Source organism: Saccharomyces kudriavzevii (genome assembly GCF_947243775.1).
Source record: "Saccharomyces kudriavzevii IFO 1802 strain IFO1802 genome assembly, chromosome: 4".
NCBI lineage: Eukaryota > Fungi > Ascomycota > Saccharomycetes > Saccharomycetales > Saccharomycetaceae > Saccharomyces > Saccharomyces kudriavzevii.
Genome location: NC_079275.1, coordinates 1 through 17,722, shown reverse-complemented (window position 1 = coordinate 17,722; position 17,722 = coordinate 1). Strand labels below are relative to the sequence as shown.

Genomic DNA, 17,722 nt, shown 5'->3' with positions numbered 1-17,722 from the left:
AATACTGACGTGGGATACTACCATTCAGAAGAGTAGCATAAGTGTTTGATAAAATACGGCTCATTCTGTGAAGCTTGGTCGCTCGAATTTCGAGCAATTTCTGCGCAAATTTCTCTGAATTATTGCGTGACATATTGCTGAGCTGTTTCTTAACTCCGCTCAACTTACTTAAATCCGATCATGTTTTTACTTAAATCCGTTCCGTATAGTCACCACATCGTCCATCATCTAATATTGCATATCTTGACGTGCCTATAAGATATGCAGCTACCGCTGTTGCAGGCAAATCAATTCTTTTTTTAAATTTGAGCACTAGGGCGACGCATCTTTAAACTTAAAACCCAATTTAAAAAAAAAAGTGGGTGCGGGGTATGCGTTTTGTGTGCCCATGCAATGGCGCGGAGGCGGAATTTAGCAGAGAAAGGCAAGATGATGACGTAAACATCTGAGAATGATATCGAGAAATCTTGAGCTTAACGCTTAAAAATAGCTGGGATAACATAGAGCACTCTCATGCTTAACTCAATCAATAAAGGTGTATATTGTTGAATATTCTGCGGAAGTTAAATATCTCCATATAACTCAAATTCGTTAAAGTTATGGTGTGCGACCGTCATTGCCTTCCTTCAAACGTATAAAGATGGTACAGAGCATAAGCTAATTCATGGCTTGGTCCAGATTTTATCACATTTTGATAGGTGAAAAACAAACAAAGCAAATAATAAAAAGAAAGGAAAGGAAAACAAAACGAGAAAAATGCCAAGCGAAAAATCATCTGCTGGAAGTAATACAGAGATTCAAAACGCTTCTATTCAAGTTGAACCTCCTGCGAAGAAAGAGTCGTCGGATGGTTTTTATGACAATGAGGTCCTGAACGGGGACACGATAGAGGCACCCAAGAGGGGCCTTTTGGGATACCTTACCATTTACTTACTTTGTTATCCTGTATCCTTTGGAGGCTTTTTGCCTGGCTGGGATAGTGGTATTACCGCAGGCTTCATCAACATGGACAATTTCAAAATGAATTTCGGATCCTACAAGCACAGCACTGGAGAGTATTATTTGAGCAACGTGCGTATGGGTCTTCTTGTAGCAATGTTCAGTATAGGGTGTTCTTTAGGGGGTGTTGCTTTTGCCCGACTCGCAGATACTTTGGGCAGAAGGTTAGCCATTGTTATCGTGGTGTTGGTGTATATGGTCGGCGCTATTATTCAGATTAGTTCAAACCACAAATGGTATCAATACTTTGTTGGTAAAATTATTTACGGTCTCGGCGCTGGTGGTTGTTCAGTGTTGTGTCCAATGCTTTTGTCTGAAATAGCTCCAAAGGACCTAAGAGGCGGGCTTGTTTCATTGTTTCAGTTGAATGTGACTTTTGGTATTTTTCTAGGCTACTGTTCTGTCTATGGAACGAGGAAATATGATAACACCGCCCAATGGAGAATACCCGTGGGGCTATGCTTCTTGTGGGCACTGATTATCATCATTGGTATGTTACTAGTTCCAGAATCACCAAGGTATTTGATTGAACGCGGAAAAAATGAGGAAGCACGTATTTCCATCGCCAAGATCAATATGGTTTCGCCTGAGGATCCATGGGTACATAGACAGGCGGAAGAAATTATTGCTGGTGTGGTTGCCCAAAGGGAACAGGGTGAGGCCTCATGGAAGGATCTTTTCTCAGTGAAAACCAAAGTGCTTCAGCGTTTGATTACCGGAATACTTATACAGACCTTCTTGCAACTTACCGGTGAGAACTACTTTTTCTTCTACGGAACTACTATTTTCAAATCAGTCGGGCTTACTGATGGTTTCGAGACCTCAATTATCTTGGGTACAGTGAATTTCTTCTCCACTATTATTGCCGTTATGGTCGTGGACAAAATTGGTCGTCGTAAATGTCTGCTATTCGGGGCGGCTGCGATGATGGCTTGTATGGTTATTTTCGCAAGCATCGGGGTAAAATGTCTATATCCACACGGTCAGAATGCTCCTTCGTCGAAGGGTGCAGGTAATGCTATGATTGTGTTTACGTGTTTCTATATATTCTGCTTTGCAAGTACATGGGCTCCTGTTGCTTATATTGTGGTTGCCGAGTCGTTCCCTTCAAAGGTTAAGTCTAAAGGAATGTCGATTTCCACCGCATTCAACTGGTTATGGCAATTTTTGATTGGTTTCTTCACACCATTTATCACCGGATCTATCCATTTCTACTATGGTTATGTGTTTGTGGGCTGTTTGGTTGCTATGTTTTTGTATGTTTTCTTTTTCTTACCAGAAACGATTGGGTTATCTCTAGAGGAGATTCAACTATTGTATGAGGAAGGTGTGAAGCCATGGAAATCGGCATCTTGGGTTCCACCTTCGAGGAGAGGAGGTTCCTCCGAAAAGATTGAGACCCAGAAAAAGGGTTGGAAAAAGCTTTTGAAGTTCCCGAAGAGTCCTGATCAAGCTCTGAGCGTGCATAACTTAACTTAACAGAATAATATTGTGTAAAAAGAGACGTACAGCCCTACCCCACTTAACTCAAAACTACGAATGTACTTGAAGGTACAAATAACACGAAATTATAAGTGCCGCATATGATCGAGTATATATGTATATATATATATTGCCAAAGGGTCTCTAATTGCACACCGTACTCTTTCTTTTTTGAAATCGAAACTTTTCAACACACCATGTTGGAAAGACGAGCGGCAAAGGCGATGGCGGTGAGGATGAACTACGCAAGAGGAGTGTTCTTGGGTATCATTGGACGAAGAATGTAGACATACAGGCATGTGCCACCTTACTTGACTAAACAAGACCATAAAATGTTCAAAAAATACATAATCTATGCAGGATATCTATCTGATCATTAATATCGCAGTAGAGACCAGCCTTGGACCATCAAGTGCATACATACAGGTGGCAACGTGACCGACAACGCAAGCCCTGGTGTCTTCGATAACACGCTCCACCACTGTGTACAGACAATCCGTGCCGTCATAACATCGTACATAAGAGCATTATGCTTCATCGAACCAACGCCGCGGATAGACCAGCCCTTCCAGTTGTGATCCTTGATCAAAAGATGCCTGAAAACGGTCTAATGGGAACGGTGGAATGCACCAACCCCTAGACGAACAATACCCTGTTTAACACCTTCTTTGTTTCAAGTAGGATTGGCAGGGTAGACTGAAAACTCCTGAGAGTTTAGCATTCCAGGCGATGGCCGTTGTTTCGTCTGGTTTTGTCATCTTTTTAGTATCCGGTGAGATAAGTATCTCATTTATGTCAGGCTCCATACGCAAACGCCACCAAACCTCACAAAAAAAAATATTCTCCTTCGTTTTTCTCAGGCTGCTTAAATACCAATCCGTTAACTTCTAATCTTTTAGCGCTATTTTACTATCTGCACTCGCTGATAAAGTTCATTACCTCTTCTTTTTGAGAGTACATTTGGGCACTTGTGAAAAGGAACAAATGTCGGCGAACTGTTGTTGGGACTTCTAGCTAACAACTACCCCGTCTCTTTCTCCTTCTAGAACATAGTGATTTTTTTTCTTAGCTAAAATAATAAGGTGAATTTTTACTAGTCTTGCCAATACCAAGGCATGCAATTAATCTCCCACTACAACAAGAGAGCGTACAAGATATCTATCCTATCCCCTATAATCGATTCGAGAGCTTAACTGGCTAGTGTTTGTGGAAAGAGCTTACGTGATGACCTATGCTGTGGCGTGGGCTGCAACCAAATATGGTGAGCTAAAAATACAAGAAAAAAATCGATGCAAAATGAGCTTTCTGATGGGCTCATTCTGCGGTGATGAACCCCCGACTGATGTGGCAGGGGTGACGTCAGGTAGGCAAGGAAGGCATTCCGACAGGCACAGATGCTACCCCACGCTGCATTATACCGCGACTCCTTATTTGCTAAGACGCCTGCAGGAAAGAAGGTTTTTAGGCACATGTGGGTGCAGAAAACAAAGTTTCCGGGGTCGCTTTCTGGTAAGCGGCAAACACGATCATACTGAGAAATGGAGAGTGCGTATAGCTCCACAGTTCAGCCTACATCGGGCGGGCGTTTTAGAGGTGGTATGATGAGTGTATTTCGATCAGGATTTGTTGTTTTTATTGGCTATTTCAACCCGTTTTTTCCCATTATGTTCAAAGTTTATAATACTTAACTTATTTCCGGTCTCGTATCTCCTTTCTCCGGTCGCATATGGCCAAACTACGTTGCCTTGCTGACATCATCACTACCACTACCAAAATGTCACACAACAAACTGATCTTTCCCACTCCTTTTGAAGTTAAAGAAGTTGACATATAAAACAGTGCTTTCTCGAGCTACTCAGTGGCTTAAAATTCAGAAAGAAAGCAAAGACTAAACAAGTAAAATCAAGAAAAATCACATTAAACCAAAATAAGAAAGCCATGTCCCAATCCAGTAATCCAGCAGTTGTTTTAAGAAAAGTCGGAGACATTGCCATCGAGCAAAGACCAGTCCCTACCATTGACGATCCTCATTATGTCAAGCTAGCCATAAAGGCTACCGGGATCTGTGGTTCCGATGTCCACTACTACAGAAGCGGTGGCATTGGAAAGTATATATTGAAAGCTCCAATGGTTCTAGGCCATGAGTCAAGTGGACAGGTTGTGGAGGTTGGTGACGCTGTGACTAGGGTCAAGATCGGCGACCGTGTTGCCATTGAACCCGGTGTTCCTGGCCGCTACTCTGACGAGACCAAGGAGGGAAGATACAACCTTTGCCCACATATGGCATTTGCTGCAACTCCCCCAATTGATGGTACTCTTGTGAGGTACTATTTGTCTCCAGAAGACTTTCTGGTGAAGCTACCAGACGGTGTTAGTTACGAAGAGGGAGCCTGTGTGGAGCCCTTATCCGTTGGTGTGCACTCCAACAAGCTGGCTGGAGTTCGTTTTGGCACTAGAGTGGTTGTGTTTGGTGCTGGTCCGGTGGGGCTGTTGACTGGTGCTGTCGCGCACGCCTTCGGCGCCAGTGACGTCATTTTCGTTGATGTGTTTGATAACAGGTTACAAAGGGCAAAGGACTTCGGTGCCAGTGGCACTTTCAATTCCTCCAAATTCTCTGTTGACGAAGCTCAGCAGTTGGCAGACGAGGTCGAAAAGCTTTTGGGCGGCCATCATGCAGATGTCGTGTTCGAGTGTTCGGGCGCTGATGTCTGCATTGACGCCGGTGTCAAAACCACCAAAGTTGGAGGTACCATGGTGCAGGTGGGTATGGGCAATAACTACACTAACTTTCCAATTGCAGAAGTTAGTGGCAAGGAAATGAGATTAATCGGGTGTTTCCGTTATTCGTTCGGCGATTACCGCGACGCAGTGAACTTGGTTGCTTCGGGAAAAGTCAATGTCAAACCATTGATAACGCACAGATTCAAGTTCGAAGACGCAGCTAAGGCTTATGATTACAATATTGCTCATGGTGGCGATGTGGTCAAGACTATTATTGCGGGACCTGAATGAAGAACGAGTATGTTTATATTACTTTTTATGTCACTTTTTATGTCACTTTTTATGTCCATGTATACAGATTAAATAACAAATATAATACGTGATAAGAAAACACCATTTCTGAGCCGTACAATGGAACTTATGATCACAAGAGGGGATCGAGCTCTCGAGATAAGTATATTTCTCATGAAAATTTCAAGGGTTTCGTGATATGGTAATGGCAGGAGAAAAGGGAAAAGTAAGCATTTAAAGGTGCAGCATTCTGGAGGTTTATCAATTAGCTGTGACAAGAAAATCAAAAGTCTCGTAAGCATACGTTATGGTATTTCTAGATTAAACTCTTATCTCATTCTCTCGGGCACCGTGCTAAAGAAGTATCGGTGCCTTAATGAAATATATTGCAATCGTTATTTTGAAATTCGCAAAATCCTCAGTTACACCATCATACTGACTTATTGTACCGAACTATTATGATATAGTGGCTTATTTAATACGCACATCACGATATACGCGCCAAATTAAGCATGCAATAGTATTAGGGTCCGTAGAACATCGTAAAGAATATGTAATTAAGTTTGTGAAAATCTCCTGTGAGAGAGATATCAGAATTTGACAACAATAGTTTACATTTCGAGGCCTATTAACCATCCTGTTATATTTACGTTAAAGACATAAAAAGTGTGAAGTCCGTGTCGAGTGGGGTAGTAATCAGTAAAAAAAGTGCAATATAAGTTCGTGGGTTAGTATGATGTTAAGATACCGTAGGCTGGTTCTAGCCACCCGTTGGTAGTTTTCCAGTATTGTTGCTCTTTTCATTTATTCTCTTTCTTTTGCTTCGGCGGATACTTCGAGCCGTAGTTGATCCGGATGTAGGCCGGCATTAACATCAAGGTTTGTAAGGCACAGTACTTGAGGCAAATCAGGACTTCCTCGGTCTGGTACGTTCAATTAGATATCTATGCTCATGTATAGCATTAAATGTGATTTTAAAGTCCTTCAGTAAACCTTGGGTAATCGAAGATGAATACTGTAAATATCATAGATGTGTTCTTGAATTCTCGTTTTATAATAATTTAATTATCCGGTATATATGAAGAATTCGTAAATAAAAGTAAATTATGGGGGGGGGGGAGGGGGGTAAAAAAATAATAAACCCATGAAATCGCTCTTAATTTACAAAGAGTACCTGAAGTTACCTTACTTCTAAACCTACTGGTACCAAGATCAAAAAATCTATGTGTCAAACATTTCATACACGCATATAGAGCCCGAGGCATACCTATCTATTGTATCAGGATTTACTAATGATGAATAAGCCCTTTTCCTCTTCTCCCCCGTCGACGAAAGTTTCTGTAACTTTATGGCTACAATCTTCAGAAATTTCCTTTGGGGCAAAGGGGTCCACTTTTATAGACTTAAATTTTCTTGCTGGAACACCAAGTTTGAATAGTTCATTTATTTCAACAAAGGTTTTACCAGCAGTTTCGGGAAGATCGATGACGGCCCATATTAGAGTCCCAACGCATAATGCTCCCCAGAAAAAGCCTGACTTTGCACCCCAGTTCCACTTTTGGGAGTTCAATTGGTATAATATCAGAACACTACTTACGATACTTATCAAATTATAAGTATTACGAGCCAAAATGATTGTTTTCGTCCTTAGCCTCGAAGATGGCATCTCAGAGACTAAGCAAAAAACGACAGGGGCAATTCCTAGGTTATAAAAAAACGCTACAACCATTAAAAGAGAGCCACTTCCCATTTTGGCACCGTCAGTGTCTGAACATCCCAAACCGCCTATAATAAAAAAAACTATGGCCTGAAAGGCCAATCCAAAGGCGTAGAGGTCATATCGACCAAAATATTTGGAAATCCACCAGGATAAAAATGTTGCGCAGATACCAAGGCAGAATTGAATAATACTAAAAGTGAAAGCCATTTCTGTGTCAACACCCGCTTTTTCGTAAAAGTACGTCGAATAACCAATTAGCGTTGCACCACAAGTTGCTTGACCAGCCCAACATAAACAAGTTATCCTGGTTCTCCTGCGATTAACCTTGTCCTTCACACAATCCCAATAGGAACCCTCTTTACTTGACAGCTTTTTCTCCTTTTCTATGGTAATTTTAATTTTTTCTACCTCCATAGTTACCAGTAACTCTTTTTCGGGACCATTGCCACTTAGTGTCCTTTCAAGGGATTTCCTTGCCTGGTCAAATCTCCCTTTTTTGACAAGCCACCATGGTGATTCAGGAGCACAGAAAATACCTATTGCGAGGGGAATAGGCCAGATCCACTGTAAGGCAAACGGCAGCTTGTATCCCATTTCTGAGTCTGCATATTTGTTTTGAGAGTTTTTCATAATTCCTGCGGCGAAAAGCTGACCAAACAACCAGCATAGGTTCGAATAAGTAGTCAAATAGTACCTGAAGGCCAAGGGGCTGATTTCAGAAGCATAAGAAACAGTTAGGCATTGAAAGCAACCCCATGGCATACCACATAATGCCTGTCCCAGTGCGATCATCCCTAGGTTTTTACAAAAGTACAGTATAAACGTGAAAGCCGCTAAAAGCAACAGCGCCAATATCAACGTATAACGATTTCCTAGGAAATCTACTGATGGTCCTGTCAACTGTAGACCCACGATCTCACCCGCCATATAACATAAGGTTAAACCAATTTGCCACGATACTGAAATTTCCCATTCTTCTGTCTGGGCATCTTGAGAGCCGAAATCCCTCTGAAAAACTGGCAAAGCATAAAAAGCGCCAAGAATTGCCGTATCATACCCTTCCATGATAAGGGTTGTAGAAACTAACAATGACCAAGCCGCCGCCTTCGGATATGTCTTCAAGGCTTTCACAAGAGGCATCCTCCTCTCACTTTCATCGGCGTCCTTAGCATCTTGAGTAGCGTCAAGTATATCAGTAATTACTTTATTATCGTCGCTTGGCGGTATTGGATCTGGACTGTACTCAAGATGGACAATATCTAAGTCGTCTTTCTTACTTTGGTCGTCAATCCTCATCAAGTTTGGTTCATGCAAGTCAATCCTCATTAAATACGAATCCGAGCTGCTCGCTTCCTTCCTTTTATTTTTGTTTATCAAAGAGGATAGATTTTTCATGACCAAGTGGCGCTTCTGCAGTACCTGTATATATTTTTGTTGTTATATGCCTGATTGCGTATTTTCTACTATGAATGATCAAAAACTAAAATCATGGCCAATATAATTAATACGCATAGATTACTTTATGCCTCTTTATATGTTACATTGTGTGTACTATGCACTTGTGGCACAATAAACGCATATGGCTGAAAAAATGTCTTCTACGTACTTTCTGCCGCCGCGAAATTCAAACGCGAGGTGTACAATGGCAGAATAGCAAAAAAGAAGAGATTTTTGATGGCTGAATTTTCCCCACAAAAATAGGCAATGTAACGAAGGTGAACTATTCAAATAGGTGATCGAACCTATGAAAAATGTGATAATTTAATATAGGTCAAAAAAGTACCTGCTAAAACCTCAGCGAGGCAACTCCGATTATGGATGCGAGGCGAATGTCGTGGAAATATTTTCTGGGCTAGCAGAATTGGTAGGCAGAGTTGCCTGAAAAACTGCTATGATGTAGTATACTTTACATTGTCGAGTCATTATTGTCCACAGAATAGCCACATATGACCGATTATTCTCCGCTTGCGTCCGCCTCTGGAAGAACACGTTTTTCTTGTCTAGCATTAGCAAACAATACTAATAAAACATGAAAGTGAAGATTTGATGAAGAAACTTTGGTTGCATTCTCGAGGATATCAAAAGAAGAATTGTAGAGCCAAAAAACAAGCCGTATAATATGGCTATTTCTGACTATCCAGTGACTGAAAAAATGGTGGAAAGAGTCTACTATCTGCCAAATATACCCAGCGAGCTATTTAGATCCTAACGATAATGGGTGGGATTATGTGAAAGGCATCAGATCTAAATTGGGATATGTATAAAGTCTTGGTGTTGATGCTATTTGAGTCTGTCCGTTCTCCAAGGTTTGGGGTATGCACATAAGGCTATGAAAAAGTCTGGCCAACATTCGATGTGAATGAGAACTGTTTCGACCCGATGGAAAGGACCCACAAACTGGGCATGAAATTCATCACTGATTTGGTTATCGTTCATCGTTCTACAGAACATAAATGGTTCAAGGAGAGTAGATCCTCGAAGATTAACCCAAAGCGTGATTCGTTCATTTAGAGACCATTGAAAGGTTACGGTGAAAACGCTAAACCAATTTCACCAAATAATTGGAGGTCGGTCTTTGGTCAGCATGAACCTTTAATGAAACCACAAAATTATTTCTACCCATGTTTGTTCGCAATTAGTCAGGTTGGCACGGATTGGAAGAACCTGGATTGCAGAAAAGCGATTTATGGGAGTGCTGCAGGATATTGGTTAGACCATAATGTGAGCAATTTTAGGATTAGTGCTATCACCGGTTTATATTCCAAATTTACTATATTTCCCAACTTTTGACGAAAGCTGGGAGTTACGGCATCCAAAGTGCGGTCTCATGATGAATTTTATTAACAGTTGGACAGATCCATGAAGAATCGAGTCAAAGATGGTAGAAAAACAATGACTGCAGATGAAGTCGCTCACGAAAGTGATAGTGCATTATATACTAGTGCAGCCAGATACAAAATCAATGGACTTTTTTCCTTTGCGCACGGTGACCTTGGTACCAAGCCATTCTTCCACTATAATAAAGCCCTTTTCTCCTTGAAATTTCTTATTTATCAATGATACAGATAGTTGGGCTACTACCCACATTGGGAATCACGATTAACCTCGTTCAATCACTAAATTGGTGATGGTTCACCAAAATATCGAATTTTGTCTGTAAAACTATTGGCATTATTAGAATGCTCATTGACCGGAACGCCATACATCTATCAAGGCCAGGAGCCAGTCCAGGTCAATTTCAAATATTAAATATCGAAGAGTACGAGAATGTTGACGTCAAAACCACCTGCGAAATCATTAAGGAGAAGTTCGGTAAAAACTCAAAGAAAACGAAGAAGCTCTATGAAGTGGTTACCTTAAATTTCCAAAGGTAAACAGGAACTCTTATGGCGTGGTCAGAAATGAAGCCGTATTCCTGTTCTACTGGTCCCAATGCCAGGCTTTGGTATTTTTTGAATGCTTTCCCTCAAGAAGGAAACAACTCCGAGAAAGAATCCAAAGATAATGCTTCAGTTCTTAAGTTTTGAAAGAGAGCCCTGAAATAGAGAAAGGAAAATAAAGAACGCATGGTTATTATTACGATTTAGATTCATTGACTTAGAGAACGAAAAATCTTTGGCTTTACCAAGCAGTATAAGGACAAGACGTTATTTCCCCTTTGGATTCCAGTAGTGAAGAAATGAAATTCAAGAATTCGAAAGAAGGCTCTTCTTTATCTTCATTTTCGGAAACTATAACGAAAATCATAATTTCTCTATAGAGTTTTGAATCTTGGAAACGTATAATCTGCCATTTCAGATAAATTCTGCGTGCATTAGCAGCACTTTTGACGAATATTCGTCAATTCCTCACCGAATAAACCACTTTTCATGTGTAGGTGATGATAACGTAATAGAATTTCTTGTGGAAATTTATGTATCATAGCGGTGAGCTCGGCTTTCTACTCATTTGCCGTGCATACGATATTTTGATTTGTATAGTGTAAGTTATGAAACTTCATTGACTTCTGCTTCTTGAATGAAATCACAGAAAATGATGAGGCGCGCTATGAATGCATAGTGCTATGAATACATGGTGTGGTACTGTATGGTTTAATGGTATTCGGCAGCCAAGTAGCGTTGGCCAACAACGTATTATGTGCTATGCAATTTTTCGAGCTCGTAGCGTTCTTTCTTTCTACCTTTTCGAACTCGACGGTCGGAATTAATACTTGAATAATATTTGTCCGCGCTAAGAAAAAAGGTTGAAACCATTCACAAAAGCTGATCAGGATCCAATTTACTAGAGAAGTCAAGGGGTAAACACTGTATATTGTTGTAGTTCGGAGTAAACATCAATATGCACTCATAAGGTAGCATTATTATATAGGAATTAATTGCTACTGCTAATGGAGATGCAATGTTACTTCTAGATACCTCATAAAAGAGTGGTCCAATATATTTGCTGCCGAATATCAAAAAGTGTTCCATGAGCTAGACCGTACTATCTCCCGTCAATATAATTGAAGATGAGAAGAGCATAGGTTTTTGCCCGTTAAATATCTCGAATCTCAAAAGGTTGTCTTAGTTAAGGACATCTTCAGAATAAGGCTTTACTTGGTTCTGTTATGATATTTACAGCCAGGTGGCATTTCATACGCGGATAATAATACGATTGCCGCTACAGCTTAGTGAAAATTCCTACTGGTTCACTTTATCTGTTTCTTACTGCTTCATCCATGATTTAGAACTCACGTTTCTTGTTCGCCATTATATATTCATACCATAATCGTGCCGTGTAGAAAAACTTCCTCAGTTCTCAGCCACTCTAAGACTATTTTCTTTGAAGAGGGACAATGGTGCAAAAAGCATATAATTTAGGGACTCAGCACATTACATTGAGGATGCGTCGATGCGTTCAAAGCTTATTTTACAGAAGTGGAGCGACTGCGGAACTTAGTCAACACTGAGGGGAAGTGGAGCTCAATTTGTTTGTAATATATTCAACTTTCAGAGGCAATTAGCGCTTCCAGTCTATCTAGATTTCTGTAGCGCAGAAAATTGTCATTCCTTACTTCGAAGACTTTCCTATCTGTATTTATCTACCTTCATGAAATTTCGGCCTTCCATTTCAAGTTTTTTTACAGTTTCCTGATGATTATACAGTCGTTGGAGCTACAGAATTGCATTGACGAGAAAGAAAGGTGAGATGCAATATTTAGTTACTATTATAAAGAGCAAGAAAAATGGTTCTAATGGGTGGAATCAGGTCGTAACGGGAATGAATCTGTATATGTTTGAGCAAAAAGTCGAGAAGAATAAAGAGCATTTCTTTGACGGAATTGATTGCCGGCGATTCTTTAACCGCGTCTGCTGTTTTGCCTGTGTTGCCTAGATCTTTAGATGTTGGACTATGAGCATACATTCGGAAGCACGATTAACATGTACCAAAAATCCGTTGGTGTAGATATGGATATGTACTCATTGATTTAGCCACTCTGAGACCTCCTGAATAGGGATAGACACTTTCGATCGAAAATATATTTGGGCTGCATTTTATACTTATTCACCGTATAAATTGCTTCCTACCGAGGCGCGACGGGAGGGAAGATTTTAAACACAATTCTGGTTAATTCGCCCTCGAGGTGACGCTTCTGTTCTCTCTTATTCATTGTGGAGGGGGATGCATAGTATATAGGCGTCAACGATTCCCACCACGCAGATATTTAGGCCCTGCTCGAACTGTTCTCAACATTCCTTCGTCATCATGGTATCTATGGCCCAGAAAAAGTAGCCACCATCTCAATGATAGCTCTTTCCCGCGCATTTCAAGTACACAAGTTTACCAACAATTTCACTGATGATGTACCAAAGCATAACCGCCTTCTCCACCTCCACCACCATAGCATAACCAAGGTCGGTTTGGTGTAGAGTCATCTCGAAGACAATAATCGTTACAATGATCATGTCCACAGCTGATAACATCAACACCCAGCCTGTCCAGCGTGGCTATTCCTTCAGAGTTGTATTTAGGTGCTGTGACACCCTCTTTATAAGTTCCAATCAGGGGATTCTTCTCTCCAGCATGTGTTTTTGATGCAGTATTCAAATATTCTGGCAGTGGAATGTGAAAAAATGCCATCGAAAGTTTAGTTTTAGATTTCAAAACTTTATCGTGATATTCTTCAATATATTTCCACCGCTACAGGGTACGATTCCCAACACATTTGTCAACCGTTCACGTGAAAAAGGGATCCTTAAACTTTTCTGTGGCAACCGAAGAAAGTACGGTAGGCACCACCCATATATTCTTTGATGCCAAAGAACTGACTAGAGAGGTTGCGGGATAACAGAAAAAATCAGCATGCGGACTGGGGACTTGTCTCCATATATTAGTTTATCAACAGTTCTGCTGTTGGGTACGAAATCATATATACCCCTACAGGGTACGATTCATAACACACATGTCAACTGCTCAAGTTCTAATTTGCAGAGAGCAGAGGCACTATTTTTCCGTGGAAGCCGTTTAGCGCATATCAATCAAGGCTTAGACAATGGGCGTCTGAACGAGGGTCCAAACCAAGCACGCGGATCTTCTCTTTGACCGAAAAAGGAAGTATCGCAGGCACGAAAAAGGGTTTTTTAAGGTACCCCGGCTTCCCTATAATTAGCATTCTTCTCTTCGGCACATACGAGAGAATATAGGCAATGCAAAGCATGCTTTCTATACGAAAGCTATGGAAGACAGGTCGTTCAAAGATAGGCGCATCTCCAGGCACATCTCCATAGTGACAGCGGATATGGGTGCGAGAGGTAAGATAGGAAGAAGTATGCGATGAAAGGTGAGCGTCCACTAATTCGTTTGGGTACTAGAAAACTGGTCGAAGAAATCATATAAATAGAGCAGCTGTGATCAGCTGTATTTGAGAATATGCCTTCATTCTTCTCTTTCTAGTTAAGCCTATATCAGCACTAAAGAAACAATCGAAAACAAACAAATAAAATGGTCAAATTAACTTCAATCGCTGCTGGTGTCGCCGCTCTAGCTGCCGGTGCCTCTGCCACCACCACCCTAGCTCAATCCGACGAAAGAGTCAACTTGGTTGAATTGGGTGTCTACGTTTCTGATATCAGAGCTCACTTGGCCCAATACTACTTGTTCCAAGCCGCCCACCCAACTGAAACCTACCCAGTCGAAGTCGCTCAAGCTGTCTTCAACTACGGTGACTTCACCACCATGTTGACCGGTATTGCTCCAGCCCAAGTGACCAGAATGATCACCGGTGTTCCATGGTACTCTACCAGATTGAGACCAGCCATCTCCAAAGCTCTATCCAAGGACGGTATTTACACCATCGCTAAATAGGTGACACGCTTTCACGAATGAAATCCTACGGACATTAGGAAGTAATGAAAAATAAAAAAATATGATTTGACGGTGTATATAGTTGAATATGTGTATATTAATATTATAAACCTCTCGATCAATTATGTTATTTTTGAAACGGTGGCGGAATGGATTACGGAATGAGATTGTGTAAAGTTCATTTCGTGAATGCCATTTACTGAGTAACCAAAGGGATGGTATATGTTACGAGGTATGAGGGGGTATAGATGGATGGTATAAATGAAATAATGATTAGTGAAGATTAATGATGATTACTTATGACTGGTGAATATTTTATGAAAAGTGAAAAATAGTTAAAAAATATAAAATGGAGAGATTAATTATAGGAAAATGAGAGTAATGATATTATATTGAAGCGCTATATGAGTATGTTATATTCTATAGCGTCCGTGTGCGTATGTAGTTGTATTATAGAATAGTGCATGGAATGGAGATCTGGGACCTTGAACTTGGACTGATATGGTAATTATTTATGTTCCTGTGACGAGTGAGTAGCATGCGGAGGATGTACAAGAGGAAAGGCGGTAATGGTAGAGAAAGAGTATGATGATAAGTAATGGAATTGAGTAGAGATTAAAGTGATTGTATTCGTTTATGTAGCACCCGTGTGCGTATGTGCTGGTGTTATGTTAAGAATATATTGAGAATACTGTAATGGCGGTTTATTGAGGTGATGATATTGTGTATTCTATGTTAGCAATGATATGCTGATGGGAGCAGTATGATGTTAGAGAGTGGAGGGCATGGGGGTGATGTGATGGTGGTGATTGTATTGTATATATTAGTTATGTTAACAATGGCGTAATGCAGAAGCTGATGTATAGTCAAGGTGTTAGAGTATTGAAGTACTGAGTACAGTTGTATGGTCCACAAGGACAAGTGATTAGTTGTGGATAGTTAGATGTGACGTAAATAGGTAGAGAGAGTAAACAACATATGATATAAACTGCTGAGGTGAGTGTCATATATAGTGATGAGGTGTGCTATGTCAGTATTTTGTAGCATCCGTGTGAGTTTGTGCTGGATACGACATTATGATTCAATGGGGGAGAGCCGAGTTAGTTAGCAGGATATAAAGTGTGATATGGTGATGGTCTAGAGTAAAGTGATTGGTGTATGTTTATTGTTTACGATTATTGTATATATGGGAGGTAAATGGAGTGTAGTGTTTAAAGGATATAAAGGAGGTGTGGTAATGACGAGTGGATGAATATGTTGATTAGAATGCAGATAAGGGGTATGAAGTGTTAGATGTGAGATGAGATGGGTTTGGAGTGATGACAGTAGGTATGAACGGCTGGGTGTGCCACGCGGTAGTATCAAAGTAAGGTGATAGTAATTAGGGGATACAGAGAAGATGAGGAGGTGGTGAGTTGGGGATATGTTATTCAGGATGCAGATATGAGATATGGATATATAGATATGCAATATTGTGAGTTTAATGTGGAAAAGGCCCTGGGTATAAACCACTGAGGTAAGGGCCGTACTTAGTGATGTTATAGATGAGAGGTGGATTAGTACTATATAATAAGGGTTATACTGGTCACGTGTTTGTATTTCGGGCTACAGAAGAGATGAGGAAGTGATAACTTGGGATTATGTTATTCAGGATGCAAGGACATGATATAGATGGATAAATGTGGAATACAGTGAGTTTAATGTGGAAATGGCCCTGGGTATAAACCACTGAGGTAAGGGCCGTATTTAGTGATGTGGTGGATGAGAGGTGGTTTAGTACTATATAATAAGGGTTATACTGGTCACGTGATGGTATTTCGGGCTACAGAAGAGGTGAGAGGGTGGTGAGTTGGGGATATACTATCCAGGATACAAGGACACGATATAGATACATAAATGTGAAATATAATGAGTTTAGTGTTGAAATGGCCCTGGGCATGAACTGCTGAGGTCAGTGCCGTATTTAGTGATGTGTTGAATCAGAGATGGTAAAGCATGTGGTGGGGTGAGAAAACGTGGGGTGTTATATATTCAGGGTAACATTAAAGGGTGTTCTTACAGTCCGTTTGAGTGGTGGGTAGGGTAATGGCAGAGAAAGTGGTAGTGATGATGATGATGGTGATGGTAGTGGTAGTGATGGTGATGGTGGTATGGTTATGGTAGTGATGATAGTGATGATGATGATGATGATGGTAGTTAATGGTAGTTAATGGTAGTGATGGTAGTGATGATGGTGATAGTTAATGGTAGTGATGGTGATGGTAGTGATGGTAGTGATGGTTATGGTTATGGTGCAATAGTGATGGGTGTTAGTAGTGGTGGTAATGATGACGACGATGATGGTAGTGCATATTATAGAATGTTGATATATGGTAAAGACTGTGAAGTATGGAAGTATTGAGTGCTGTTCTATAAGGATGAGGTGTGGTATGGCAGTATTCTGTAACGTCCGTATGGCTATGTGCTGGATATAATACTATGATTCAATGGGGAAGAGCCGGGTCAGGTAGGAAAGGTGGGTAGTGTGTGTTTGTTTACATTTCTTTCTAAAAGTTTATTTATTTACGTTTTTTTATCTCCATTTCTTTGTTTAGGTTCATTGTATGTATGGTAGGTAAATAGAGGGTAGTGTTTGGATGATACAGAAGAGATGAGAAGGTGATAAGTTGGGGATATACTATTCAGGATGCAGAGATATGATGTGGATAGATAAATATGTGAAATACTAAGTTTAATGTGGAAAAGGCCCTGGGTATAAACCGCTGAGGTAAGGGCCGTATTTAGTGATGTGGTGGAATAGTGATGGTAAGCATGTGGTGGGGTGAGAAAGCGTGGGGTACATGGTCAGGGTAACATTAGAGGGAGTTCTTACAGTCAGTTCGAGTGATGGATAGGGTAATAGCAGAGTGAGTGGTAGTGATGGTATGACAGTGATGGTGATGGTGGTAGTGATGATGATATTGTTAGTAATGGTGATGGTGGTAGTGGTAGTGATTATGATATTGTTAGTAATGGTGATGGTGGTAGTGATGGTTATGGTAGTGATGATGATGGTGATGCTAATGGTGTAATAGTGATGGGTGCTAGCTTTAGCATTAGTAGTGTGTGTATGTGTGTGTGGGTGTGTGTGGGTGTGGGTGTGTGGGTGTGTGTGGGGGGGGGTGG

General features: G+C 40.7%; 5 protein-coding genes across 5 annotated transcripts; 3 read left to right on the top strand and 2 right to left on the bottom strand.

The window, feature by feature from the left end:
- Positions 1-756: 756 nt before the first annotated feature.
- Positions 757-2,478, top strand: HXT15 (hexose transporter HXT15; the record flags this gene model as incomplete). The annotated part of the gene is made up of 1 exon (XM_056232141.1): positions 757-2,478. One exon carries the CDS (start codon positions 757-759, stop codon positions 2,476-2,478), a length of 1,722 nt encoding a protein of 573 aa, XP_056086449.1.
- A 1,941-nt stretch (positions 2,479-4,419) lies between these two features.
- Positions 4,420-5,493, top strand: SOR2 (L-iditol 2-dehydrogenase SOR2; the record flags this gene model as incomplete). Its single annotated transcript, XM_056232139.1, has 1 exon — positions 4,420-5,493. The coding sequence occupies one exon, from the start codon at positions 4,420-4,422 to the stop codon at positions 5,491-5,493; it is 1,074 nt and encodes a 357-aa protein (XP_056086448.1).
- A 1,279-nt stretch (positions 5,494-6,772) lies between these two features.
- MPH2 (alpha-glucoside permease) lies at positions 6,773-8,608 on the bottom strand (the record flags this gene model as incomplete). Its single annotated transcript, XM_056232138.1, has 1 exon — positions 6,773-8,608. The coding sequence occupies one exon, from the start codon at positions 8,606-8,608 to the stop codon at positions 6,773-6,775; it is 1,836 nt and encodes a 611-aa protein (XP_056086447.1).
- A 4,437-nt stretch (positions 8,609-13,045) lies between these two features.
- On the bottom strand, positions 13,046-13,333 carry SKDI04G0020 (uncharacterized protein; the record flags this gene model as incomplete). The annotated part of the gene is made up of 1 exon (XM_056232137.1): positions 13,046-13,333. The coding sequence occupies one exon, from the start codon at positions 13,331-13,333 to the stop codon at positions 13,046-13,048; it is 288 nt and encodes a 95-aa protein (XP_056086446.1).
- An 861-nt stretch (positions 13,334-14,194) lies between these two features.
- Positions 14,195-14,557, top strand: SKDI04G0010 (SRP1/TIP1 family protein; the record flags this gene model as incomplete). The annotated part of the gene is made up of 1 exon (XM_056232136.1): positions 14,195-14,557. One exon carries the CDS (start codon positions 14,195-14,197, stop codon positions 14,555-14,557), a length of 363 nt encoding a protein of 120 aa, XP_056086445.1.
- Between the last annotated feature and the right edge of the window lie 3,165 nt (positions 14,558-17,722).